Source organism: Nerophis ophidion, linkage group LG04 (assembly GCF_033978795.1).
Source record: "Nerophis ophidion isolate RoL-2023_Sa linkage group LG04, RoL_Noph_v1.0, whole genome shotgun sequence".
Lineage (NCBI taxonomy): Eukaryota > Metazoa > Chordata > Actinopteri > Syngnathiformes > Syngnathidae > Nerophis > Nerophis ophidion.
This window is the reverse complement of record NC_084614.1, coordinates 41,360,941-41,380,845: the sequence shown is the minus strand read 5'-3', so window position 1 is coordinate 41,380,845 and position 19,905 is coordinate 41,360,941. Positions and strand designations below refer to the sequence as shown.

The 19,905-nt window shown below is 40.8% G+C and overlaps 1 protein-coding gene across 1 annotated transcript in view; it reads right to left on the bottom strand.

Annotated features, from left to right (window-relative positions):
- exoc3l2a (exocyst complex component 3-like 2a) overlaps window positions 1-19,905 on the bottom strand; it is a 64,256-nt gene that overhangs the window by 10,228 nt on the left and 34,123 nt on the right. Inside the window, exons 5-12 of the mRNA XM_061898071.1 lie at window positions 19,791-19,905; window positions 19,614-19,724; window positions 19,416-19,516; window positions 17,996-18,106; window positions 17,788-17,923; window positions 15,309-15,431; window positions 15,078-15,233; window positions 5,020-5,141 (exon numbers count right to left, since the gene is read on the bottom strand). Of these exons, the coding sequence (XP_061754055.1) occupies window positions 5,020-5,141; window positions 15,078-15,233; window positions 15,309-15,431; window positions 17,788-17,923; window positions 17,996-18,106; window positions 19,416-19,516; window positions 19,614-19,724; window positions 19,791-19,905 (975 nt within the window). The remainder of the gene's footprint in view (window positions 1-5,019; window positions 5,142-15,077; window positions 15,234-15,308; window positions 15,432-17,787; window positions 17,924-17,995; window positions 18,107-19,415; window positions 19,517-19,613; window positions 19,725-19,790) is intronic.

The following is a 19,905-nucleotide window of genomic DNA, read 5'->3' as shown; positions in this document are numbered from 1 at the left end:
GAGGAGTGTGATCCCACGATAGTTGGAACACACCCTCCGGTCCCCCATCTTAAAGAGAGGAACCACCACCCCGGTCTGCCAATCCAGAGGTACCGCCCCCGATGTCCACGCGATGTTGCAGAGTCTTGTCAACCAAGACAGCCCCACAGCATCCAGAGCCTTAAGGAACTCCGGGCAGATCTCGTCCACCCCGCTTTTTAACTACCTCAGCGACCTCAGCCCCAGAAATAGGAGAGTCCACCACAGATTCCCCAGGCACTGATTCCTCATAGGAAGACGTGTTGGTGGGATTGAGGAGGTCTTCGAAGTATTCCTTCCACCTATCCACAACATCCGCAGTTGAGGTCAGCAGAACACCATCCGCACCATACACGGTGTTGATAGTGCACTGCTTCCCCTTCCTGAGGCGGCGGACGGTGGTCCAGAATCGCTTCGAAGCCGTCCGGAAGTCGTTTTCCATGGCTTCCCCGAACTCCTCCCATGTCCGAGTTTTTTCCTCAGCGACCGCTGAAGCCACACACCGCTTGGCCTGTCGGTACCTGTCCACTGCCTCCGGAGTCCTATGAGCCAAAAGGACCCGATAGGACTCCTTCTTCAGCTTGACGGCATCCCTCACCGCTGGTGTCCACCAAGGGGTTTTAGGATTGCCGCCCCGACAGGCACCAACTACCTTGCGGCCACAGCTCCGATCAGCCGCTTCGACAATAGAGGTGCGGAACATAGTCCACTCGGACTCAATGTCCAGCACCTCCCTCGTGACATGTTCGAAGTTCTTCCGGAGGTGCGAATTGAAACTTTGTCTGATAGGAGACTCTGCCAGACGTTCCCAGCAGACCCTCACAATGCGTTTGGGCCTGCCAGGTCGGTCCGGCATCCTCCCCCACCATCGCAGCCAACTCACCACCAGGTGGTGATCGGTAGAAAGCTCCGCCCCTCTCTTCACTCGAGTGTCCAAAACATAAGGCCGCAAATCCGATGACACAACTACAAAGTCGATCATGGAACTGCGGCCTAGGGTGTCCTGGTGCCAAGTGCACATATGGACACCCTTATGTTTGAACATGGTGTTTGTAATGGACAAATTGTGACTAGCACAAAAGTCCAATAACAAAACACCACTCTGGTTCAGATCCTCGAAGACCTGTGAAATATAGCTGGGTTTCTTTTGTTTGTTTTTTACAACATTTTTACAACGGTAATTGGAAAAATGTATCTAAAGCTCTGATATAAGCTCTGATACAAGCAGTCCTGCTCTGTGTTTACTTGTGCAAAGTTGGACAGCCAATTAAAATGTAAATGTCCTCCAATAAGCACACAAGATTGGTCTTTTCTTGTATTTTAGTCAAGTCATTTACAGAAGTAAACATGGTAGACTCTAGGAGGAGTGGTTCTCAAATGGGGGTACGCGTACCCCTGAGGGCACCTAAAGGTATGCCAAGGGGTACGTGAGATGTTTAAAAAATATTCTAAAAATAGCAACAATTCAAAAATCTTTTATAAATATATTTATTGAATAATACTTCAACAAAATATGAATGTAAGTTCATAAACTGTGAAAAGAAATGCAACAATGCAATATTCAGTGTTGACAGCTAGATTTTTGTGGACATGTTACATAAATCAATCAATCAATCAATCAATGTTTACTTATATAGCCCTAAATCACTAGTGTCTCAAAGGGCTGCACAAACCACCACGACATCCTCGGTAGGCCCACATAAGGGCAAGGAAAACTCACACCCAGTGGGACATTGGTGACAATAATGACCCAGTGGGACGTCGGTGACAATGATGACTATGAGAACCTTAGAGAGGAGGAAAGCAATGGATGTCGAGCGGATCTAACATGATACTGTGAAAGTTCAATCCACAATGGATACAACACAGTCGCGAGAGTCCAGTCCAAAGAGGATCCAAGACACAGCAGCGAGAGTCCCGTTCACAGCGGAGCCAGCAGGAAACCATCCCAAGCGTAGGCGGACCAGCAGCGCAGAGATGTCCCCAGCCGATACACAGGCGAGCAGTACATGGCCACCGGATCGGAACGGACCCCATCCATATTGATGTTAAAGATTTTTTTTTTATGAAGAAATGTTTAGAATTAAGTTGATGAATCCAGATGGATCTCTATTACAATCCCCAAAGAGGGCACTTTAAGTTGATGATTACTTCCATGTATAGAAATCTTTATTTATAATTGAATCACTTGTTTATTTTTCAACAAGTTTTTAGATATTTTTATATCTTTTTTTCCAAATAGTTCAAGAAAGACCACTAAAAATTAGCAATATTTTGCACTGTTATACACTTTAATAAATCAGAAACTGATGACATAGTGCTGTATTTTACTTCTTTATCTCTTTTTTTCAACCAAAAATGCTGTGCTCTGATTAGGGGGTACTTGAATTAAAAAAATTTTCACAGGGGGTACATCACTGAAAAAAGGTTGAGAACCACTGCTCTAGGCTACTCGGAGCTAGCAGCTACACAACAGCAAAGCACACAATAGCACACAAGCTAGACATTGAGCACCTAATTGAACGCTATTGCTGTCTAATTCACAACATTTGTCAATCTGAAAAAAATATGTATAAAATAATTATAGTTTCATATTACTTATTATATATGAGCAAACTACTCATTCAATTTACTGTGTCAAAAGCGTAACCTAAAAAATTATTGTGGCCACTAAGCGGTGACAAAAAAGTTAATTACCACTAAACCTCAACTTAAAGACAGCATAAGTTCAGATGGTTAACAATAAATAGGTTACTGTTTGTCATACCTTGTTCTCTGTTTAAGTAATCTTACTTGATCAAGACTTTTATAACATTCTACACTACAAAATAATAAAAGCATGTAGATTTGTGCTGATATTGTATCGGATCAATATATGTATGGAGGAATATTCAAGGCTCCAATATCAATATTGCATTAAATGTGAAAAAGTTGTATCGGGACACCACTACTTTTTAGTAGTAAATAAACACGATGCACCAGGACTCGGTAAATCTGTCGACTTAGACATGTTAACATAAACATGGTTGGTTCCACTGTAGGCAGTTTTTAGTCTGCTTTCATTTAAATGCATGCTGGAGTAATATATTCCGTGATACAACAGTTCTCAGTCAGTAATCCATCCTAAAACGTCAGCCGAAAAACAACTTTTACAAAAAAAAAAGTTTCTAAAAAAATAATGTAAATCCAATTAATCCATTCCATCCATACATCCATCCATTTTGTACCGCTTGTCCCTTTTGGGGTAACCAGGGGTGCTGGAGCCTATCTCAAACGAAACACATTTTAATTATAGTTTTACTTGCAAAAATATATTGTTTTTATTAATTATGGGTACTCCGGCTTCCTCCCACTTCCAAAGACATGCACCTGGGGATAGGTTGATTGGCAACACTAAATTGGCCCTAGTGTATGAATGTGAGTGTGAATGTTGTCTGTCTATCTGTGTTGGCCCTGCAATAAGATGGTGACTTGTCCAGGGTGTACACCGCCTTCCGCCAGATTGTAGCTGAGATAGGCGCCAGCGCCCCCCGCATCCCCGAAAGGTAATAAGCGGTAGAAAATGGATTATGAACGAATTGGATAATTGATCATTTTACATCACCTCAGTGAAGACTCTTGTTAGCGAAGATGACAATGGTACTTTACTTAAAGTTCTTTTTTGACTCGAATAGTGCTTCTCAAATTATTTACCAAAGTACTGGCACTCACAACTTTATTTGGCCCCAAGTTGGCCTATTTTGCAGTTGTACTCAATAACATTTTTTTAAAAAGCATGGACACTAAATCACCAGCGCATGGATTTCTTTATATGGGCTTTTACGTGTGGGAGCGGTTTGTTACACGCAACATTTGATTGTACAGTACAATAACCGGGACAGTGTATAACTTAACGTTTAACAAAGAACGTTTAAAATCGAGGCTGGTTTTATTTGTTTCTATCAAGGATTGTTTTGATTTACTTTCAGAGTACACCGTTATCATCCTAATGTATTTGTTTTATCAAAGCGGTACATTAATTTGATTGATTGATTGAAACTTTTATTAGTAGATTGCACAGTTCAGTACATATTCCGTACAATTGTCCACTAAGTGGTAATACCCCAAATACGATTTTCAACTTGTTTAAGTCGGGGTCCACGTTAATCAATTCATGGTAAAAAATAATAGTAATACTAACAGTAGGAGGAGTGTATGTACATCCATCCATCCATTTTCTACCGCTTGTCCCTTTTTGGGGTCGCGGGGGGTGCTGGAGCCTATTTCAGCTGCATTCGGGCAGAAGGCGGGTTATACCCTGGACAAGTCGCTACCTCATGTCAGGGCCAACACAGATAGACAGACAACATTCAGACTCACATTCACACACTAGGGCCAATTTAGTGTTGCCAATCAAGCTATCCCCAGGTGCATGTCTATTATAGTATTTTAAAACAAAAAGGCACCCAGACGCCGGAAGGACGACTCGGTGGACTCTGCTAAAATACCAAGAGGGTACATAGCATTGTGAAAGCTTCCACACCTTCTTGGTTCCAAGTGTGGCACCAGTCTGTCTCTTGCAGGGTAGCAGGAATTGGAAGTACTCGGCAGCAGCTTCCTGTCTGCTCTTTAGAGAGTTATGCGTCACAAGCGGTCGTAAGGTTGCCAGCTGTCATCTCAGTCTTAATCTGTGCACAAACAGCTCCCGCGCTTTGGACTGCCCCCGCGAGGCCTCTGAGACTCATCCACTCTCAAAACAATCCCGTGCTTCTCTCCAAAAATAGCAATGTTAATGTAGATATATGTCCACGTTCCTTTCCTTGTTTTGATCCATTGTGACAAAAAAAAACACGTTCATACTCATGCATTTCCCTGCATGGCCAGCTGCCAAAGACAACAGGGTGAATGTGTGGCAGTAAGCATGAATAATATAGGACACTTGGGGTTACAGAGCAGAGGATTTATGTTTTCATAGACTTTTCCTGTCAGAAATAACTTAACACATTTGTTAAATTCCCTTACCGTATATCTGGAAACTCTTTCACCAGGACAGCCACCTCCATCTGGATAGAAGGCGTGTCTTCAAGGAGAATGATGTCAGCAATGTGGCAGATGAGACTGTCCAACCAGGATGCGTTTGATTCCTGGAACAGACAGAACATAAAGAAATTGGTATGCTACTATCTGGCTTTATTGATGAATCCATCAGCTTTAGGAATGGGTACCTTTCAAATTTGAACCGATACGGTACCTCGGAATCGATACGATAAGCGTACAAATTATCGCTACTTTTGTGTATCTTCATCTGATACGGAATGTTAATGGAATGTTAATGTGTTACTAATAAATTCCACTTTTAAATGTAAAATTTTACACAGATGTACTATCAAGCTGTTGTATCTTGTTTTCTTACACTTCTGAGTCTCATTTGCAAGCATGCATTCATTTCATTTTGTCCACGGTGTGTTGAATTTGTAAGTCTTTTTTAGTTGTTGAGTCCTACAACATGTTTATACTTTAAGTATTGTAATTATTACCCACAAACTGTTTTATTGTAACGTGTACCTGAGTTGCAGTTTTGATTACTAAATTTGGGGGTGCTATGTAAAATCGCTAATGCTAAATAGTAGCCTTTAAATGGCATATTCAATGTTTTTTAGCATAGAGCCAACACTTTTAGAAAAGTGTAGCCTTATTTTTAAGAGCTTTTTACCAAAGACTATAAAAATGGGACCCATTACCTCCCTGCTTGACATTCAGCACCAAGGAGTGGAATTGGGGGTTAAATCACCAAAAATTATTCCCGGGCACGGCCACCGCTGCTGCCCACTGCTCCCCTCACCTCCCAGGGGGTGAACAAGGGTAATAATTTCACCACACCTAGTGTGTGTGTAACAATCATTGGTACTTTAACTTTTTAACTTTAACTTTTGACCAGGGCTGTCCCGATCTGACATTGATATTTGATTAAAAAAACAAAACAAAAAACTGTTTATATTGGCCCGCATTTAAAACTTCTAATAGAAGAACCCAGATACAAGCAGTCAGTTCGGCTCCCGCTAGCATTTCTTTTTACTAGCTTAGCAGACCGACACCAAGTTGTCTGTTATGGTCCATTTGAGAGCCATTTTAAAAGTCTTCACTTCAAAACACTGCAAAACTGAACACACAGAAATTAAGTCACTGTAACTTACATGAGAAACAAAATATCATAAAATAAATGCATTAAAACAAATGGGCTAACTTACACTGGATATGTCAGATAGATGCTTCCAATTCCCATTAGCATATTTACATGGCGTTGTTAACGCCTCCATACTTGGCAATCAAAACTAACTAAGATGAATGTTGAAATCAAACAGCTGGTGGAATAGAATATAATAGAATAGAATACAATAACTTTATTATCATTCAGGACATACAAACACAATGGACAATAAAAGTAGCAGCATAAGTCTATCCAGGACGAGCTGCAGTGGGCTTAAACAACCACCAAGTAGAATCTGTTAGCAGATAATACTGTATCCTCTCTTTCTCTTTCGGACTTTTCATGTCTCGACATCGAGGAAGCGGCATTCTTCAAGCATTCTCCACTCACGCTTTAATTGAGAGATGAGGCAAACACTAATCCAGACTTACTGTGTATGATCTTATTGATCTGTAGTGTCTGCCAGAGGGTAACATTTGGAACCAGTGGGTTCCCGGGTCAGAGGAGTTTTTAGCAATATTCTGAGCTCTGCTGAGGTGGATAGCTCTCTTTAGAGAGTAAGGACTGGACTAGACACAGGACTGAAGCACTTTGCCTGGTACTCCATCAGATCCAGAGGCCTTCCTCGAATTTACTGACCTCAGGACACGCCTAACATTGTGTTCTTGCAGTTTGAGAGACATAAACATTAGTTTTGGCAATGCCTTATCCCCTGACCTAAAGGTGAAGTTATGTGCTCTGAGGAGATGATGGGCCTCTCTTGTTAGCTGCCATTCATTCTATATCAGAATCAGAATAGTTTTTATTGCCGTTGTTTGAGAATGGGTTCACAAACTAGGAATTTTACTTGGTGCAATCGTGCAACATAAAACACATATAACATAGAATAGAATAACATGAGCTGTAACTGAGCTATCAGATCTTGTTACTGTTAATGTGTCTGATGGCCGAGGGGAAAAAACTGTTCAGGTGGTGGGAGGTGTGGGTCTGGATTGACCGTAGTCTCGTGCCTGAGGGGAGAGGGGAGAATAGTTTGTGTCCAGGGTAAGAAGAGTCAGCTGTGATGCAACCCACACGCCTCCTGGTCCTAGAGGAGAACAGGTCCTGGAGGAATGGGAGTTTGCAGCCAATAATCTTCTCAGCAGCACGTACGATGCGCTGCAGTCTGTGGCGCCGGGGAACCACACGGTGATGGAGGAGGATGGAGTCGATGATGGTTGAGTAGAACTGCAACAGTATCTCGATCGGCACTTTGAGTTTCTTCAGCTGCCGCAGGAAGTACATCCTCTGCTGGGCCTTGTTGATGAGGGAGCTGATGGTCGGCTCCCACTTGAGGTCCTGGGTGATGGTGGTGCCCCAGAAACGGGTGGAGTCCACAAAGCAGACGGAGGTGGGAGAGTCAATCAGGGTGATGGGGGATGGTGGGGCTGTGACTTTCCTGAAGTCCAAGATTATCTCTACTGTTTCCTGGGCATTCAGCTGCAGGTTGTTGAGGCTGCACCAGAACGCCAGCCGGTCCACCTCTCTCCTGTAGTCGTCGCCATCCGAGTTGAGCACGATGAGGCTAGGGTCGTCCGCAAACTTGAGCAGCTTTACGGACTTGTTGAATGTAGGTGCAGCAATTTGTATGAAGGGAGAAGAGCCAGGGGGAAAGTACACAGCCCTGAGGATTACCAGTGATCATGGTTCAACTGTCCGAGAAAATCTTCCGCAGCCGCACGTGCTGTCTTCGGTCCGTCAGGAAGTCATTGATCCAACTGCAGAGGGAGTCGGACACGCTGAGCTGGTAGAGCTTGTCTCGTAGCAGTCCAGGGAGGATGGTGTTTAAAGCAGAGCTGATGTCCACAAATAGGATCCTGGCGTAGGTTCCTGGGGAGTCCAGATGCTCCAGGAAGAAGTGGAGGGCCATGTTCAATGCATCATCCACAGACCTGTTGGCTCTGTAGGCGAACTGCAGTGGGTCCAAGAGAGGGGCTGTGATGTCCTTGAAGTGGGGCAGGACGAAGCGCTCAAAGGACTTTATGACCACAGACGATCAAGTCATACTTGATCAACAACCATACAGGTCACACTGAGGGTGGCCGGATAAACACATTTAACACTGTTACAAATATGAGCCACACTGTGAACCCACACCAAACAATAATGACAAACACATTTCGGGAGAACATCTTCACCGTAACACAACATAAACACAACAGAACAAATACCCAGAACCCCTTACAGCAGTGGTCCCCAACCACCGGGCCGCGGCTCGATTGGTTACCGGGCCGCAGAAGAATTTTTTATTATTGCGGTTTATTTAAATTTTTTAGATTTGTATTTTTTTATTTATTTCTTTTAATTTTATTTATTAAATCAACATAAAAAACACAAGATACACTTACAATTAGTGCACCAACCCAAAAAACCTCCCTTATTCATGACAGAAACCTCTCTTTTTCATGACAAAGGAAAAAAAAAAAAAAAAAAAAAAATAAAGAATCCCCCCCCACCCCCCCCTGCCGGACCGCGGGATAAATTATCAAACGTTGACCGGTCCGCAGCTACAAAAGCATTAACTCTCCCGGAACTCTACAATATACACCCCCGCAACCACCAAACCCCGCCCACCTCAACACCGCCACCCACCTAGCATAGCTCGGTTGGTAGAGTGGCCGTGCCAGCAACTTGAGGGTTGCAGGTTCGATTCCCGCTTCAGCCATCCTAGTTACTGCCGTTGTGTCCTTGGGCAAGACACTTTACATACCTGCTCCCAGTGCCACCCACACTGGTTTAAATGTAACTTTGATATTGGGTTTAACTATGTAAAGCACTTTGAGTCACTAGAGAAAAGCGCTATAAAAATATAATTCATTTCACTTCACTTCCTCCCCCCCCCCTCACCTCAACCTCGCCCATCTCCAAAATTCGGAGGTCTGAAGGTTGGCAAGTTTGATTTAACTTAATGGCAATGGACAACGGCAACCCACCTAGGACAGACTGAAAGGAATGCATACATAGCTAAGACAAGATAATAAGGTAAGAAAACAATATTCAGTCGCCTAGTGGGTAGAGTGTCCACCCTGACATCGCTAGGTCGTGAGTTCAAATCCCACCTGAGTCATACCAAAGACTATAAAAATGGGACCCGTTACCTCCCTGCTTGGCACTCAGCATCAAAGGTTGGAATTGGGGGTTGAATCACCAAAAATTATTCCCAAGCGCGGCACCGCTGCTGCCCACTGCTGCCCACTGCTCCCCTCACCTCCCAGGGGGTGATCAAGAGTGATGGGTCAAATGCATAGAATAATTTTGCCACACCAAGTGTGTGTGTGATAATCATTGGTACTTTAACTTTAACTTTACCTTTATATACATATAACAACTGGATAGTAAACATTCCATTTCCGATTTTACTCAAGCACTTTTTTCCAGCAGTGTCAGGATTCAGCATAAGGAGCCCACGGAATCACAAAAACACATCACTGGATCAAGTCTTTTTTTAACATTTCATAACTAAAAAGGATATTTTATTTTTAAATTCAGGGACAGTACATACTAATTAACATATTTGTACATTTAAAAATGTCATAGCCATGTGTCAATTGACACATCTTGTCCCCTACACAGGGTGATGTAATACAAAGAACGTAGAAAAACAGAGACCAGGCACTTGCTTAAGGATCATTAGGAATGCTAATCAACATCGTCAACAATTTTGATTGATTCATTGTAAAAACGGCTTTCGTTTTCCCTTCAAGGTCAATGGAATTATTTGCCTTATCATTCTCTAAAAATAACAATATTTTTGTGACGGTCTCTAAAAAGCTGTCCTCCACCCCTCGTATCCATTTTTCACAGTTGCTGCTGTTCACTCTTCAGCGTAAAAGGCCATCAAGGCCATCCTAGACTCACTTCAAAGTTAGCCATCTGACAGGAACAGGAAGATCCCTTCGAACACAGCAGCTTCCTGTTGTCAGCCAAGGTGACGGACGCTTGTTTGAACTCGTGCATAGAAAGGGGGCAAATGCCATGCTGTCCGGCATAGTTGCTTTTCGGCCGCTCCCCCCACGCCCCCACCTCCGGTTAGCGCAAACATATGCCAAATCCATCCATCTCCATCTCACTGACGGCTGGCATTTTTCAAAACTCACTCCTGTATCAACACTGTCTGGCTTATTCCTGACCTAGGAAGCTGGAGGGCTTCATTCCCAGTCACCAGGCTTGGCATTCAGCCTGGCAGTATGTGCACTACGTACGTTCCAAAACATGTGCTAGCTACAAATGCATGTTTGGAGATGACCATTTGGGAGGGAGTTGATTATTTTGTGTACGAATGTACCTGTGTTGTGCTACCGAAACCCGGTTACATAACTGCACTGGTGTCAACATAAATGGTAGTAACCAGACCTGAAAAAAGTGTAGTTATCGGTGCCTCGAATAGTTATCAGGTGGCTGAATGCAGATTCAACCATCTGCAAAAAGTGCATGGCGGTAATATTGTGGAGGACATCTCTTGTTATTAATGTAGCATCTCGACAGAAGCACACAAAGTCTGATGCTCTTTTTAAACTTTATTGCTGACCTTAACATGCCAATAGCGCCCTCATAGCGGTGCAGGCGCTGCAGCGCTCGCACAGCTCTTCCACCTTATGCACCAATGAGCGAGCTGCGTTCAAAAACCTGCGGAATTATGAGCACAAATATTACAACCCAAGCAAGTCGTTTTTTTTTTGCAGGTTCTTTTAGTTGTATATTGCTGCTAAAATTATGACAATTTTTTATATTCCTTAGTATACAAAAAAAGTATTTTTAGTTATATATTAAATATGTTAGATTCGAATGCCAAAAAGTTCAGTGAAGATAAAAAAACATTGTTTTTTTTTTTGTTTTTTTACAAATATTTGCATGTTTTCCATTCTTTAAGTATCGATTGAGGCACGATACCCCTCCATGATTGCATGCTGTTTTAGACTGGAGAAGTCCACATATATTGTTTTACAAAGCCCGTTCCATATGAGTTGGGAAATTGTTAGATGTAAATATAAACGGGATACAATGATTTCCAAATATTTTTCAACCCATATTTAATTGAATGCACTACAAAGACAAGATATTTGATGTTTAAACTCATAAACTTTTTTTTTTTTTTTTTTTTTTTTTGCAAATAATAATTAACTTAGGGCTTCAAGGTGGCAGAGGGGTTAGTGCGTCTGCCTCACAATACAAAGGTCCTGCAGTCGTGGGTTCAAATCCAGGCTCGGGATCTTTCTGTGGGGAGTTTGCATGTTCTCCCCGTGAATGCGTGGGTTCCCTCCGGGTACTCCGGCTTCCTCCCACTTCCAAAGACATGCACCTGAGGATAGGTTGATTGGCAACACTAAATTGGCCCTAGTGTGTGAATGTGAGTGTGAATGTTGTCTGTCTATCTGTGTTGGCCCTGTGATGAGGTGGCGACTTGTCCAGGGTGTACCCCGCCTTCCGCCCGATTGTAGCTGAGATAGGCGCCAGCGCCCCCCGCGACCCCAAAAGGGAATAAGCGGTAGAAAATGGATGGATGGATAATTAACTTAGAAATTTCATGGCTGCAACACGTGCCAAAGTAGTTGGGAAAGGGCATGTTCACCACTGTGTTACATCACCTTTTCTTTCAACAACACTCAATAAACCTTTGGGAACTGAGGAAACTTAATTGTTGAAGCTTTGAAAGTGGAATTCTTTCCCATTCTTGTTTTATGTAGAGCTTTAGTCGTTCAACAGTCCGGGGTCTCCGCTGTCGTATTTTACGCTTCATAATGCGTAACACATTTTTGATGGGAGACAGTTCTGGACTGCAGGCAGACCAGGAAAGTACCAGCACTCTTTTTTTCCGAAGCCACGCTGTTGTAACACCTGCTGAATGTGGCTTGGCAGTGTCTTGCTGAAATAAGTACGGGTGTACATGAAAAAGACAGCGCTTACATGGCAGCATATGTTGTTCCAAAACCTGTGTGTACCTTTCAGCATTAATGGTGCCTTCACAGATGTGTAAGTTACCCATGCTTTGGGCACTAATGCACCCCTATACCATCACAGATGCTGGCTTTTGAACTTTGCGTCAATAACAGACTGGATTGTTCGCTTCCCCTTTGGTCCGGATAACACGATGTCGAATATTTCCAAAACAATTTGAAAAATGTGGACTCGTCCAACCACAGAACACTTTTCCACTTTGCATCAGTCCATCTTAAATGATCTCGGATCCAGAGAAGCCGGCGGCGTTTCTGGATGTTGTTGATAAATGGCTTTCTCTTTGCATAGTAAAGCTTTAACTTGCACTTACAGATGTAGCGACCAACTGTATTTAGTGACAGTGGTTTTCTGAAGTGTTCCTGAGCCCATGTGGTGATATCCTTTAGAGATTGATGTCGGTTTTTTATACAGTGCCGTCTGAGGGATCGAAGGTCATGGTCATTCAATGTTGGTTTCAGGCCTTGCCGCTTACGTGGAGTGATTTCTCCAGATTTTCTGATCCTTTTGATATTATGGACCGTACACTCCTTTGTTGTGGACAAAGGGGTGTACCTCGACCCATCCTTTTTGTGAAAGACTGAGCATGTTTTGGGAAGCTGTTTTTATGCCCAATCATGGTACCCACCTGTTCCCCATTAGCCTGCACATCTGTGGAATGTTCCAAATAAGTGTTTGATGAGCATTCCTCAACTTTATCAGTATTTATAGCCACCTTTCCCAACTTCTTTGTCACATCTTTTTGGCATCAAATTCGAAAGTTAATGATTATTTGCAAAAAAAAATGTTCATCAGTTTGAACATCAAATATGTTGTCTTTGTAGCATGTTCAACTGAATATGGGTTGAAAATGATTTGCAAATCATTGTATTCCGTTTATGTTTACATCTAACACAATTTCCCAACTCATATGGAAACAGGGTTTGTACAAATTTGATAAAAAATATTATTTGTATCACATAATATCAAATTTTACCAATTTTTGATGTTGCTAGTTCAAAAATTGACAGGCAAACAGACATATTATAGCGGACTGCTTCAAGGTGTTACAATTTTCAATGCCAACACAGCAAAAAAGCCTGGTAGAAGGCACTCAAAATGCGCCACCTCAATTCTAATTTATTATGGATATGCCATATATATGGTACTATTGCATTAGCAATTTTACATGGCAATTTCAACACTTCTAATGTTTAAATGCACTTAACAATCAAACAGCTAGTGTGTAGTTAGTACAATACTTACAGTACAAACACTTTGAAGGCTCAACAAAAGAGAAAACTGGCACATTCAACTGAATGGCAAAGACTACTTCCTGACAACAGCAACACACTTTAGATAAACTGAAACTATTGTATACTTTACTCAGAAGCTTTAGAAAACAAAATACAACAACTGGACAGCACAGTTATTGTTATAAGCTCAGTGTTAAACTCTAAAAATATGAGATTTTATTATGACACAAATGACCATTTATTACAAATGCACTGAAAATCTATACTGTTGAGTACCAATACCAATTCAGGGTACATTACTGCCACCTGTAGCTAAAATTTTATTTTTCAATAAGAAAATCTATACTAAAGAATAGAATACAAGTTTTGGCTTGATGTCCAGTACTGTGATAAGTACCCAAGTATTCAAATAATTGAGACTTTTGGTGATGAAACCAACAAATTACTGTTGTCTACAAAATATAGTTAAAACGTACAGATTTGTTCTATGAATAATGACATTGCATTTTGGGAGTTTCAGGTCAGGCCTGCTGACGAAAGGTTCTGTTAAATAGGCCCCTAAAAAGATGGCTACTCCTCAAGAAAAGGCACTACGTGTATCGTGGTTTACTAAAAAAAAATACGGTAGAGATACGCACAAAACGACAGGATTAACTATGGAAGACATGACGTGGCACGAGACGTCGATGGAGCATTTTCAGTGTTGAATAAAGGGAGAAATGGACGACCGAGACAAGCCAAAATGTCCAGATATAAGGTTAGTTATTTGCTCATGAAATAGGGACGGGCCGATCGTTTGGCAACTGAACAGTATCGGAGGAATTTAATGAAAAAGTATGTGATCGGCCATTGCTGATGAATGCCTTCAAAAGCCAAATTACAAAAGCCAAACCCGTTGACAACAGATAGTGGAGGGCGGATCGTTTAATAAATTTGTGATGTCGATACCAAGGGTAGTATCAGTACATGATCAATATTAGAGTGATAAGATTAATATTTTTATTTTCACAAAATAATTTTTTTCCAAACTCATCTTGGACAAAGGAACATTTTGAGGGCAACATCAAAGGGTTTTGCTTTTTGCTTTTGTTTGGTTATTGTGTGACTTTGTTTTGCTCAAACAATTGGATGTAATGAAAGAGAACAAGAAACTACTTTGAATATTGTGTTGGTATGGTTACACTGTCAATAGCACTCATAAGTAAATAAAAACAATTTACAGTAAATACATGCGATCAATATTGGTATGAGCCAAAATCAATCATGGGTTATCAGATTCTTCAGATCCTGATTCGAGCATCCCTATTTTGTAATGAATATGTTAAATTTAAAGAAAAAAAAAATCTGATACAGTAATAATAGTAGGTTACATGTACTCCCTCTTCCTCCTACCTCCAAAGACATGCACCTGGGGATAGGTTGATTGGCAACACTAAATTGGCCCTAGAGTGTGAATGTGAGTGTGAATGTTGTCTGTCTATCTGTGTTGGCCTTGCGATAAGGTGGCGACTTGTCCAGGGTGTACACCGCCTTCCACTCGAATGCAGCTGAGATAGGCTCCAGCACCCACCGAGACCCCGAACGGTACAAGCGGTAGAAATGGATGGATGGTTGATTATGTAAAAGTTGTTAAAAAACAGACTCACCAAATCCTTAAATAGTCCTTTAAGCTGCTTGGCTTCGTCTTGTAAGCGGAATGCCATCCTCTTCCTCATCTTGGAAGACGTGCATATGAGCCGTCCCCGCATGATGGCTCGGACATATTCCACCAGGACCCGTCGGTGCACCTCACCCACCAACGTCTGTGTCATTCAGCAAATCTGTTAAAAATTTGCTGTCCCTGAACCTCTTAGTCCTGCAGACCCTACAAGACACACCTGATACGGTGGAGGGTCCATCCTTCGAAACTTTTTGAAGTGTTGTTTGATGCTGGCTTCAATGGCCTCGAACGTGTCCGTGTAGTTCAGCCATTTTGTCTTGACCATTTTGTCAAAAAACGGCTGAAAAAGACAATGCAGAGTTGGTAGGAGTTGCAAGTATGTAGTGCGCTGAGTGTATGTGACTGAGATACTCTGAGTATTACTTTACTTTTCATACGCCCCAACAGACAATCACCGCTTGTAACAAACTAATCTGTGTATTCCGCGCTTTTGAGTGCCCAAACAACAAATCCCAAGCATTTGCTTTTTTGTTGCATAAAACTACAAAATAATCTGCTGTGAGGCCATAGAAAGTTATGTTTGCCAACACTTTGAAGAAGAAGGTTGAGAAACACTTTTGAATTTACAAAATAACTCGTAACTTAATTAGAAGAGCCCTTGCTCTCCTTCCGCTCCGTTCTTTGCCTGTAGGATTTGGTTTTTCGTGAAAATATTGTCCCATTTTTATGTATCATCTTGGTTATTGTACTGCCAATTGATTTACCTACCAACTACTCCATTTTTACCACCTACCAGAACTGAGTGCCCAACAAAAAAATTCCACAAGCGGGTGACTTTTTTTTTATGGCATCCGGCTGGAAAATAATCCACAATTGGGCCAAATAAATTTACGAGTGCCAGCACTTTGATGAGGAAGGTGAATTTTGATTCCCAAAATAACGTGTAGCACGTAAAGTCTTTAATCGTAATTATTTTGTATTCTGCAGTGCATTCGGCAGGTAAAATTGTAATTACTCTCATTAAAAATGTGTTTTGTGTTTATATTTTTGAGTGGCTGCAATGGATTAATTGGATTTATATTATTTCTGATGGAAACAATTGCTTTGGTTTAAGTTTTGTCAGGCCTTTTGGAATGGGTTACTAGCAAAAACAGAGCATTTTGACACTGTGATGACTTGCAAGCATCCTAAATAAACAGTTTTTCAACCAGTTTACTAGTTTTATTCAATCATTGACTAGAAACTGTAAAGAAAAGTTCATTTAAAGCATTCAAGGACCAAAAACAGTCATTATAATAAAAATGGATGGGCTTAATTTAACACTTTGTAACAAAATCATATATTCAGGGTAGGGTTGTACGGTATACCGGTATTGCTATAGTATCGCGGTACTAATTATTCAAATACGGTACTATACTCTGTTTGAAAAGTATCGGTTCGCTGGCATGACAATGCTGATTTTACAAACAGAGGAGCCTGTTCGACAGCGCACAATCACTGAGTACTTACAAGCAGACACAGTGTGTAGACAGAAAAGGGAGAACGGATACATTTTGTTCTAAAAATTAAAGATAAAGGTGATGTTTTAACACTGAAACGCCCTCAGGAAGAGATGCTTTAAGACATGGCTAGCTAGCTAGCCTCTAACGTCCATTCGCAGTGAGCAGTGTTTTAGCTACTTCTAAATCACTAATACTCGCCTCCATGGCGACAAATAAAGTACGTTCGTATAAATATCACCCCTGCAGGACGAGAACTAGCTAAACATGTTTCACTACACACCATAGGGGGATACACTCTGAATGTAAACAAACACCTTGGGTGGATCTACACCTGACATCCATTGTAATGATACCAAGTACAATAGCGTATCGAGTCAATATTACTATGATTACATCGATATTTTTTATCGTCACAAAATCTTTTTTCCTTTTTTTAAAATTCATATTATATTTATAAATTCAGGAAATATGTCCCTGGACACATGAGGACTTTGAATATGACCAATGTATGATCCTGTAACGACGTGGTATCGGATTGATACCCACATTTGTGGTATCATCCAAAACTAATGCAAAGTATCCAAACAACAGAAGAATAAGTGATTATTACATTTTAACAGAAGTGTACATAAAACATGTTAAAAAAAGAAAATAACCAGATATTAACAGTAAATGAACAAGTAGATTAATAATCAATTTTTACAGCTTGTCCCCCATAGTTTTAAGAAAATAGAATGAGAAATTACACAATATGTTACTGCATATGTCAGCAGACAAATTAGGAGCCTTTGGTTGCTTACTTACTAATAAAAGACAAGTTGTCTAGTATTTAAGGACTAAATTGCAATAGGAAACATATGTTTAAAGTACCCTAAGATTTTTTGTTAAAATAAAGCCCATTTTTTTGTGGTCACCCTTATTTAGAAAAGTACCGAAAAGTATCAAAATGCATTTTGGTGGCGGTACCGGTACTAAAATGTTGGTATTGGGACAACACTAATTCAGGGTAATAAAGGCCAATTTAAGTTAATTAAGTGTACTATTTAGGCCATGACCGCGTAATAATAATAATAAAAAACGCAACCCTTAGAGGGACATGCGGTAGAAAATGGATGGATGAATGGAATAAGGAATTGTATTTATAATGTACTTAAAATTCTATGGTGGGTGACCTGCTCTTGATGTCCTCCTCACCCTAATGTGCTCAAACAGCCTGTCTGCCAGAACCCTCACAGACTGGTTGATGATCCTGTCCAGAGAAGAGTTGGCTCTCTTTCCAGAGTCCTCGCTAGCCTGTTGATCACACTGCCTGCAGCGCTCCACAAAGGTTCTACGGGGCACAAAGGTGGCATTAAAATACAGATCTTAGTTCAAATGAGAGATGGAAGCAGACATGTTTTACCTGAGAGGGGGGCAAGAGTTGACCAGAGCTATTGTCCTGGAAACATATCCATCTCCTCGATCACCGAACTCCGCCTGTGTCTCGTGAAACATCTCCACTTTTCTCTGGAAACTGTACACGATATTTAATAAGATCCAGCAGTACTGGGAAAAGCTCGTTAGTACCCGCGTCAGGACCCGATTAGAATTGCTTTATTTTCCCATTGTTATTTTTTGTATTATTCCGTTAACAAAATCCCTTTTTGGGAAGCTACAACATGCACAAAAACACACCAAGTTTTTTTTACACATTTTAGTTTTAGGGTTCCATTTGCCAAGGCTAGACAAGTAAGGTCATTCATCCAATTGCCAACAACATTGAGTCTTGTATTCTACATGCATGGCCGATGATACCTTGTGCCAAATTTAAGTTTTTAGCATAAGTTTGCTGCTACAAAAGCCAACCCTCTTTGGCTGATAATATATTTATTTTGTGATCCACAAACTAACAGAGCAACTAACTGTGTATGTTGATACCGAGTCTGTAGCCAATTCCTTAGGTTAATAATCATTGGCAAATAGACAGCCTTTATTACAAGTGCCATTATCCCTGGAGGACAAAGCTAAACATGTTACAAACCGAGTAAGAGCAAACGGGACCAGATAAGAAGGCATGCTAATTGCTAAACTAGCCGTTAAACTAGCTTGAAACGACAAACGAAGTAAGTAGTAAAGTTAAGAAATGTAGATTGAAGCGCATTACAGCAAAATGTAGCCAGATATTAACAGGGAATTAACAAGTACGGTAGATTAATAAGAGTGTAGAGAGAAGATTATATAACGTGTTCTGTTGCTGTGTAGCGGTCAGGCGTACACATGGGGAGGGCGGATCGATCCATACATTGGCAGATACCAAGGGTAGTGTCAGTATACGACCGATACATTTTGTATTTTTACAAAATATTTTTTTGTTGTTTACAAAAACAACATGTAATAAAATGTAAAATTTATGTAATAAAATAACGGCTGAACTGTCCCCTCAACACTGCGGTCTCAGTGCTTTGCAGATTTTAAAGTGCCATTGGCCACAATGACAATTAAATACCTATTTAAGTTTCATGTTCAAATTACGACGTTTTTTTACGTGTATAAAGACACTGTAGTTTAAATATTGTGTTGTTACAATCCCGTCCTGTCTTTTTTTTTTCCCATTATAATTAAGATTCAAATTTACAGATAATACAGTACATGTGATTGGTTTCTACCAATATCTAAATCAACCAATTTAATCACAAAGATGTATTTATATTTATTTGTATTTCCTAAATTAATTTCGAAATTTCAAATATTATCATTTACTGTATGATACAGTATACAAATATATCTCTGTATTTGCACTGATATAAATGTTATATTGGTTTCTATGTTATTTTGTTCCTCACCTGTAAAGAAAATCAGCCAAACCGATGAGACTAAACCGAGCCACTCTTGCCCCGAGAAACTGGTTCACAGATGTAGATTTGTCTAGATCAACTTTCAGTCTCTAGAAGTGAGAACAACACATTTTTTTAAGGACATCTGGAATTTAATTGTAATGTATCCCGTTTTTTCTTTTTTTTTACTGCAAAATCATTTTGTACCTGTATGACCGAGCGTGCTAGATGGGACTGATATTCCTCTATGTGTAGAGTATGGGCCCATCGTCGTTCTTCATCATCCAGAACCTGAATCAGCTCTGTTGTTACCTTCTCCTGGAACAACATCAACAAAATGGTCCACATTTATGCACATCTCTCCTAATAATACTAAATTGTTACCTTTACGAGACTAAGACAGTCTTCTTCCAGCCTGTTCACTGTATTTTGAGGCAGAATGGGTTCCAGAGAGGCATAGTTGATGGGTGTTGCGGTGCCTATGGTTCCCAGAACATCC